Here is a 9,842-nt window from a genome sequence, read left to right on the forward strand (position 1 = left end):
ATAATAATAATAATAACTGGGATAATAATCCCAATGATAATAATGATGATAATGAAGATGTAGATAATAACAATGATAATGATATTAATGATGATAATAATGATATTGATATTAATGATAATAATAATGATAATGATATTAATGATAATAGTAATAATGATAACTTTTATTATTATAGTAATAATAAAAATAATGATGATAATAATGGTAAGAGAAAGAATTATAATTATATCGATGATAATAACAGTGATAATGATAATAAATGATAATCATGATAATGATAATGCCATCTATAAGTATGTGAAAAAAAAATGGAATATCATCACCTGATTATTATCATTATTATTACTATTATTACTATTATTATCATTATTATTATTATCATTATTATTATTATTATTATTATTACCATTATTATTATTATTATCATTATTATTATTATTATTATGATTAGTAGTAGTACCATTATTATTATTATCAATATCATTATTATCGTTACCCAAATTCATCATTATTATCATTATTATCATTATTATTGTTATTTTAATAATAATAATAATGATAATAATAATGATAACAATTACAATTATTAATTATTATCATAAGTATTATTATTATTATCATTATTATTATCATTATTGTTATTATTATTGTTATTGTAATTATTATCATTATCATTATCATCATTATTATTATTATCATTATCATTATTATTATCATTGTTATTATTATTATTATCATTATCATTATTATTATCATTATGATTTTTTATTATTATTAGTATTATTATTATTAGTATTATCTATTGTTTATTACTATTACTATCATTATTATCCTATTATTGCTGTTATCATTATTATTATTACTATTACTATTGTTATATATATTGTTATTATTATCGTTTGTGTTAATATTGGCATTTTTTTATTACTATTATCATTTGTATTAATATTATTATTATCATTATTATTATAATTACTGCAATATTATCTGTATTATTAGTAATATCATTAGTATTATTATCATTATTATTGTTATCAGTATTATTGTTATCATTATTATTATCATCATCACATTTATGTTAATATTGTTATTATGTTATTATCATTATTTATATTAATATCATTATTATCATTATTATTATCATTTCTACATTATTATTATTATTATTATTGTTATTATTATTATCATTATTATTATTATCATTATCATTATTATTATTATTATTGTTGTTGTTGTTGTTATTGTTGTTGCTGTTTTTGTTATTATTAGTAGTACAGTTATCGTTATTATTATCATATTTTTATCATTACCATTAAAATTATCATCATTACTATTATCATTATTATTCGTATTAGTTCGTCATTTCCATCTTTACTAATATCATTATTGTCATTATTATTACTATTATTGTATCATATTCTTAACATTATGTTCACTCTTAGCATTATCATTATTATCTTTATATTTATCACCATCAACGTCATTTGTTTTTGTTATTATTATTATTGTTGTTGCTGTTGTTATTATCATCATCATCATTATTATTATCATTATCATCAATACTGTTGATATTGATTATTATTGTTGCTGTTGCTTTTGTTATAATAATTGCATTTTTAGTGTAATTTACCTTACTATTTCGTTATAATCGTTAGCATACCATTACTGCACAATAAAAGCATTTTGGTTAAAGTCAAATGTTGTTCATCTTTTTCACGTTTTGTTAATGTTGTTATTGCCCTCAAGAACGATTTCCCAAACGGCAAAAATGAAATACGCACTACGATATGTTATTAATATAGCCCAAATGAAGAAATAAGAAACAAGGGTGCCATCTCTATGCAGCCTTATATAATCAACAATCTTCTCCAAGGATAAACACATCAAATATAATAAACTTAGTAACATATTTATAAAATTGTAAAAAAATAATGATAGTAATAATAATAAGTCTTTAGGCACGTTGTGAATAATCTTCTCCAAGGATAACCACATAAAACATAATCAAATTAGTAATATAAATGAGAAATTGTAAAAGAAAAATAATCATAATAATGATAAGTCTTTAGGCCCGTGAAAGAAAAAAAAAAAAGTTTTGGCGCTCGTATCCCCTACATTCGCGCATGCGCAGTGAGCCTCCAATGTTTATTTTGATTTTTGTTTTGCCGCGAAAATGATCTTGGTTGGTGGAAATGACACTTCGTTTCAACGTCCTGCGCCAGTATTTGTTCCAGAACACAGAGCTTTATCCACTAAGAAGGTAAGGAAGTACGAGAGAGGGAGAATGGGGAAATTAGATGCGAAATAAGAGAGAAAATAGAGGTTTGATTTGGGCGCCCGGTAGTTTCCCGTTGTGGGTCTGACCTTGAAATTCTGTTTTTGTTTTCGTTTTTTTTTTATTTCGTGGCCGTGAATTGTGGCGATTTTCCCGCGCGGTCATAGCTTTTGTGCATTTTGTTGTTGTTAAGTTGGGAAAGTCGAGCGTGAAATGTTTATGTGTGAAGTTTTCAGATTTGTAAATGAAGGTTAATGGAGGCGTCGGTCAGTATGTAGAAAAGGGTAGTGGGTTACTTTCAAAACAATTTCGATATTTTTCTGCATGAAATCCACTGCTTTCAACGATTCTAGGCATTGTTCCTTGTGCAAATGAATCGTTGAGGAGATATGATCACCATCTCCATCAACAATCTTGGTTTTATAGTCCCAATGGCAGGGGAGGGCATGAAGTATATCAGGGAAATTATGGGGTAAAACAGGACCCCTGGTTGTTTAACAAAACGTCCTAACCCAACATCCAACCTAACCTAACATAGTGGTATAAATTCCCTAGCCAGGGGGCTCTGCCCTCTGGACCCCCGTTGTAATATATGCGTCTAGAATTCACCCTCGCAATGTAAACAAGATGAGTGACTTAGCCAAAATTGGGGGATCTTCTCTTTTCTTTTACATATAGCACTTCTGCACACATGTTGCCATTGAAGAACTTTGTCTTGGTTTGTATTGTCCTATCATTTCATGTAGGTTTTATTACCCAACTCTGCCACTACCTTGTACTACATATTGTCTGAGGCGTCAATGAAGGTGAATTTGAAAATGTTTTACCGACGATGATCATTATAATCAAGAATTTGTAGGATTCAAGATCTTTTTCCTCATTAGTCTATAGTTGCATTTCTAGACAGATTACCTATCAATTTGTTATTGGATATGTTAATATGGAAAATGGGAAATGTTAAGAAGACGGCTTCGGAGGCTTTCAGAAAGGATTTGTTTTATTTAGTAAGGCTGTCTTCTCTCTAGATAATCACTTTTCTTTATCTTATGATTTCTAGCCCATCCCAATAGTCTTGGTTTACTAGTACTATTTTGCCAGGTAATATATTGTTTGTTGGCCTACTCCAGAACATAAAACAGTGCAATGCCATTTTCAGAGTTGTTTTGTAGTTCATAAAATATTATTATATAATAGATTACTCACTGATAAAAAAAAGTATGAAAAGAAATCAATACACTAATTACCCTTAACTTGCATAATGAGTGAGGGCAGAGACTTGTATACTGCTAATGATTATGGTGTTGCAAAAGTATTCAGTGATAGATGATTTATTAATGACTTTTACATTGGTATATTTGCATTCCAGTCTAGAGGTACACCAAAATTTGCACCACCCCCAAAAGCTCCAGTGAAGAGTTGTCCAGTCACAAGAATATTTCCGCGCATCAGCGACTACGACCGACCCCAGCCGGTGTCTTTCAGGGATGATTCCGACACATGTGAGCATCATTGACTGCGATACAGAAAAACAGATTTCATGTTGTGAATAAGAACATTTGATGTGATTGATATTTTGATGAAATGATTGTTATAGTACTAATGGTTTATCTTTTATCAGATTGCAAGCCATTAACAATTGGTAATGTATCCTCTGTTTCTCCTGACAGCTTTTATAGTACAGAGTCCACTGTATAGTGCAGAAAAAACAGCACTTTACTTTGAACAGTGTTATACCATTGAGGAGAAACTTGGCGTTGGTTCCTTTGGAGAAGTGTACCGAGTCCGAAGTAAAGAGGATGGGAGACAATATGCATGCAAACGAACCCTGTTAAGATTTCGAGGGGAAGGTGACAGGTAAATATAATTATCAGACTTTTGATTCCTATAAAAGCATGTGTTTGGTTGTGTGCATAATTAGTTTATTTTCATGTACATGAGTTATCTGTTATGTCTTTCCTACTGCAGTCAGTATTAACCCCAAAAGGATAGGTAATGCAAAGCTCTGTGTGCGTGTGTGTGTGTGTGTGTGTCTTGTCTTTGTCTTTGTCTTTGTCTTTGTCTCTGTCTTTGTATGTGCACATGACAAGAAAAAAAGTGAGGAGACTCATAATTCCTTAATAAGCAGGTAAAAAAGGGAGATAAAATGGCTTTCACCACTTTAGATATATGAATCATGTGCATCTCAGTATGACAGTTTTAATTGTTTTGTACCCACAGAATAGAAAGAAAGTATATATTTCACAGTGTGAAAGTAGAAGGACCCCTCTGTTTTTCATTATGTGTAGCAGACATACCTAAATAGGACAGCTGCTGTATATCATTCTGAAGGGGTTTAACAGTATATTAACATATGTCACTCTATGCCTTTTCAGAGTAAAGCCATCAGCTAAACATGTCTTTCTCTATCTACAGACGGAGGAGAATGGAGGAAGTCCAGAAACACGAGAAACTCCCAAAGCACAAAAACTGCGTCGAGTTCTACCGGGCTTGGGAAGAACGGCAACACCTGTACCTTTTGACAGAAGTTTGCCGCACATCACTAGCAGACATGGCTGAAGACAGACATGATCTTCCAGAGAGTGTTGTTTGGGATTATCTAGTCGATTTGTTACAGGTATGAGGGAAAGGTCCAAACAGAGTGTCCGAAGTAATAGTATGAGAAGGAACTCCTGTAATGAACCTTTGGAGTATTTTGTTAACCTCTTTGGATCATCAGATTTTTCCTCTTTTTCTTGAAGTTCTAATGAAACTTTTATAGCCTAACTATGCCTTACACTTCACCGGCTAGCAAAATCTGGTCCAAGAGATCACTATTATGGTTCTTCACATCATAAATTCCTCTAATAATTTGGATACAAAGAAGATCAGTTGGTTTGTGGGCATACATTACCTTCATAAATATCCATTCTGTATTCATCCCAGATGTGTAACTGATTTTATATACATATTCTTAATTTCTAGGGTGTAAGCCACTTACACAAACATCATTTGGTGCATATGGACATCAAACCAGAAAACATATTTATTGGCTACGATGGGTTATGCAAGCTTGGCGACTTTGGTCTAGTCATTGAAACGTCTCAGGTAATGTATTGACTGTATTCTTACTTATTTCAACGGTTGCCTTTAAATCAGTGTGAGATTTCTTAAGGATTTAATAATTATTTGTATATCCTTTCTGCCACACATTGGAAGTTGTCATTTTATACGTTTACTTATAAGTTCATTTTTATCTTTGCCATCATACCTTCAGGAATGTTATGGTAAGTCAGACAGAAACCATAATCTTAGTTATAGAAAGTAACTTCTTTCATTTTTTCCATGAGTAATATTAAATCATTAAATTGGCATTCTTTGTTTCATTACATTTTCCCTTTTTTTTCACTTTTCAAAATAAACGTTAAAAAGTTTTTAACAATAATCACATTTATTAGAAGGGAAAAAAATATTAATCCTTTGTGCAAGGATGACATGATATACATGCCATGTCCACTGTGATTTTTATTTTATTAACTATTATGCATAGATAACTCTACAAGTACTTAGTCACCAAGGAGTCAATTACTAGGCCTATCTGTCTCACCTGTTTACCCCTTTCCCTGATTCTTTGAAAGATTATTTTATTGCTATTAGCATTTTAATAACATTACAGTAATAATAACAGTAACATTGATAACAGCATTAAAATTAGTTTTTTTTTTTTTTTTTTTTTTTTTTTTTTTTTTTTTTTTTTTCAATGAATAGAGAAATCAGGAGAGGTCACATCTGGCCTACTAATTGACTCCTTAGTGGCTGAGCACATTTGTGGAGGTAATCTCTGTGCAAAAATATTCACAAAAAACAACATTGGGCAATAGATGTACACACAAAAGGGTTAAAAGAAAAAAGTTTACCTCATTTACCAGGAGTCACACTTATTAACCGACCCCACAAATGCTCTACATCAAACAGGGTCCTGTGAAGGAAGCTATGGAAGGTGATCCCAAATACCTGGCCCCGGAGGTCATGACTCTCCAGTTTGGTGCGTCAGCTGATATTTTCAGCCTGGGGATGACCGTGCTTGAGTTGGCCACTGACCTGGACCTCCCCAAGCAGGGAGACATGTGGCAGGCACTCAGGCAGGGCAAGTTACCTCCTGTGGCTAATTGTGAGTTTAGTGGGAATTGTGTTGTTTTTAGTGTGATGGTATTTCTTTCTTTCTCTCTTCCTTTCCCTTACTTTCCCTTGTTTGTACTTGATATAACTCACTGTTTCTCTCTCTCTCTCTCTTCTTTTCTTTTATTTTATTTTCCTGTAATATGTATTCCCAATTTGATATTTTCTTATTTTCTTTTTGTTGTATTCTGTCTTGTGAATGTAATTAATGTTTGTGTGTGTGTGTGTCCTGTTCCCAACACTTTAAGTAAGCATTTATTTTTTATTTTTTTTTCCCAACAGCCCTTTCCAGTGATTTGCAGGCATTATTAACAGAGCTTCTGAGACCAGATCCATCTGAGAGACTCACAGCCGATCAAGCCCTTAGTCTTCCCATCATAAGACACATCCTCTTTCGCAAGAGAGTGAAAGACATCTTCAGGTTATCTGTGAGTGTTGCTGTCGATTTACTTGTATATTTATTTCTCTCTTTCTTTCTTTCTTTAAGTTTTTCTCTTCTGTTCCTGTTTTTTTTTCTTTTACTTATTTTTACTTTTTTATCCTTTCACTTTTTTCTTTCACTCTTTTTCCGAGACTGTTCCACATGACAGTATTTTGTCAGAAGTGATTGATGAAGTGATGAATTACATTATAGTTTTATTAAGCAATTAAGAAAAGCAGCTTAATCAGGTTCACCATGATAAAAGTTACAATTTTCACTCATTCATCCTTAGATTTTATATCAAAGGAAAGATTTTCTCATCTCATAAAACATGAAATCCCCATAGAAAAATTATATTCAGTTCACAAGAATTTGATTTTTAAAACTTCGTTTCCACAGCTAATGAAGGTCAAAGGCTTCCTGTTGCGAATATGGCTTTACGTGATGTCATTCTTTGCCTTTGTTGCCCTCCCAATCACCAGACTGCGCAAAAGGAGGAGGTCTTCGGGAGACTCGCCAAATAAGTCGAGGATGAATAATTCTGACTCTGACTTCACCATGGGATTTTCAGACGGTATGGATTTTTTACGTATTTTACAATGACAGCTGTTTTGCTCTGTGTCATCTCTCTTGTTTATTGGGTATTTGGTAGATACTATAGGGGCACCAAATACTGAAGTTGCTTCTTCTTCTAATTCCTCTTCTTCCAATGAATTTGCAATAATATACCATTTTCTTTTTTTCTATTTTCTTTTTTCTTTCATTGGTTCATTCCTCCCCTGAATGATAGATATAAAAGATTTTATCCGTCCTGCAGAGGAAGGTTTGGATGACCACAGCCTAGCTCAGCCCCTGAGCGATATTTCCACATCAAGCAGTGAGACCAACCAGTTCCTCAGCAACAAGGGTTTCGGCAATTCCACACCTATATCCTCACTCTTCAAGAAGCGACCTGACTTCTTTGAGGGTTCACCCAGTATAAGGAACAGGTGAGTTAGTATGGGGAAACTAATCATGAAAAGCTATTATAGAGGTTTAATTGCACATTAATAGCAACTTGTTCTGCAGTTCCTTTAGGAGTTTGAGTAGATTTACCACACAAGTTGTGCACTTTTTTTTTTTCAATTCTGTTCAAATTTTGTTTTTAATCCATCATCAGCAGACAGGTCCATTATAGCAGTCATTCTTGCCTTACTATTCCTTTGAAAAATGTATCTTGATATATTGTACACAGTGTCAATCTTGTATATTCTTTACAGCTACAGTGCAATGTGAAGAGTATTTCTCAGGTTACAATTAAGTACTATTGTTTTAATTTGTTTCTCCCTCCCTCTAGCTGCAATGCGAGCCCAAGAATAGATGAAAGTCCGACCTTCATCCGCCGCCGCATCACCCTGCCCAGGGCCGGAAGACCTTTCAACCAGCGATTGAATGAGAGCACAAGCTTCAACTCCTCTATGGCTAACACCCCAAGTCCACACAGAAATGTTGTTGAGCAAGAGGAACCTGTTCAGCCTCTCAACCTTACCTCGAGAAATTTGATAGACTTATTTAATGCTGCTGAATCAGATGAGGAATAGAAAAGTATATTTTGTGTGTGCTGTGCCTTTGGTTTGAGGTTGATCCATGTGCATTTCTTAGAATTCTGTGAAAAGGATATGATGTAAAATTGTTATGAGAAGAAAAAAGGGGCACGAGGACTCCTCTGAAGGAACTAAATGCATTTAGAATATTAACATAAAGTTTACATTCTGCCTGATTATTTTACTATGAACAGAATCCAGTTACTAACTAGAAAGAAGAAACTACTGTATAGATTATTTCAGGGTTTAAGTAGACATGGAAATTTGCTGCTTAAAGAGAAAATTTGCATAATACACAGATGAAGTATTTTATGCAGCTGTGTGAGGAGTGTGCTTGTGTGGGCTGTGTGCCTGTGTTCCTTGAGAGTGTTTGGAAGTATGTGTTGGGTGTTTTTACATGCCAGTTGTCTAATCCAATCAGCCAAGATTTTTGTGATTTATTTTGTGTACAGGAAAGTCAGAACATTGTAAGAGTAATGTGGTGCTTCTCTCTCTATTTTGCATGAATATATCTAGTACTTTCTTTTCTCATTAATGAACAGGAAGAAAGGTTATTTTGTCAGATGCACTACAGTTTTTAATGATGGGAGATGAGTAAATGTGTCACAACTATGTTTAGGAACCACTACTTATTGTTCATACCTACATTTTGATTTTCAGATCTTTTTGGTGATATTTTGGGAAAAACATTTCGATTTCCTGGCATTTATTAGTATTTAGTGATATCTAAGTGCACATCAGGGGTATAAGGTATTACTCATAAAGTTTGGCTTTGCAGAAACTGTTAATTGTGAATCTATATATATATATACATTCTTATGTGAGTGATAGTTCAGCTTAGATTACAAATTTTGCACTGATAATTCTAATTGGAATTTTCATTTTGAGTGTATATGTTACCCTTAGAAAAAGAAAATACCCATTGATACTTTAACAAATTGTTATAAAATCTGAGGTCTACTTATGTCTGTAGCATTGATTAAGATAAGTTATTACTGATTGTCTGATTCTGATGCATGTACCCCATTATCATATTTTACAAGTGTTTATATAAATTTTTAACTCCCACAAAGTGCCCTCAAGTAAAGTGTTCACAAACTGCAAGATAGTGTAAAGTGAAGAATGCTTTAAATATGATGGAAACACAAATTATGAAGTGATTGGAAGGAATTGTATGTGTGCCTATCAGGAAAAAAAAATGTTTTCAGATGTGAACTTGAGAGTGAAAAGCAAATAGCAATAAGAGGTGTTTTCAACTTTAGAATTGACTAGGTTTACTGTTAGCTTGCTCATATGTACATAATTTTTCTTTTATATTAGGTATTGTTGTCAGATATATTCTTATTTACCTTTAAAAAACAAAACATATATCTCTAAATTACTGATCTCATCTTCAATATTTATC

General features: G+C 32.5%; 1 protein-coding gene across 1 annotated transcript in view; it reads left to right on the plus strand.

Moving 5' to 3' along the window:
* The first annotated feature begins 2,128 nt into the window (after nt 1-2,128).
* Nucleotides 2,129-9,842, plus strand: part of LOC125045048 (membrane-associated tyrosine- and threonine-specific cdc2-inhibitory kinase-like) — a 7,853-nt gene continuing 139 nt past the window's right edge. Inside the window, exons 1-10 of the mRNA XM_047642094.1 lie at nt 2,129-2,263; nt 3,645-3,777; nt 3,946-4,132; nt 4,691-4,892; nt 5,240-5,362; nt 6,230-6,425; nt 6,716-6,861; nt 7,254-7,428; nt 7,672-7,843; nt 8,191-9,842. The exon at nt 8,191-9,842 is cut by the window's right edge and continues 139 nt beyond it. Of these exons, the coding sequence (XP_047498050.1) occupies nt 2,177-2,263; nt 3,645-3,777; nt 3,946-4,132; nt 4,691-4,892; nt 5,240-5,362; nt 6,230-6,425; nt 6,716-6,861; nt 7,254-7,428; nt 7,672-7,843; nt 8,191-8,434 (1,665 nt within the window). The 5' untranslated portion in view covers nt 2,129-2,176 and the 3' untranslated portion in view covers nt 8,435-9,842. The remainder of the gene's footprint in view (nt 2,264-3,644; nt 3,778-3,945; nt 4,133-4,690; nt 4,893-5,239; nt 5,363-6,229; nt 6,426-6,715; nt 6,862-7,253; nt 7,429-7,671; nt 7,844-8,190) is intronic.

Source organism: Penaeus chinensis, chromosome 36, assembly GCF_019202785.1.
Source record: "Penaeus chinensis breed Huanghai No. 1 chromosome 36, ASM1920278v2, whole genome shotgun sequence".
In the NCBI taxonomy this organism is placed as follows: domain Eukaryota; kingdom Metazoa; phylum Arthropoda; class Malacostraca; order Decapoda; family Penaeidae; genus Penaeus; species Penaeus chinensis.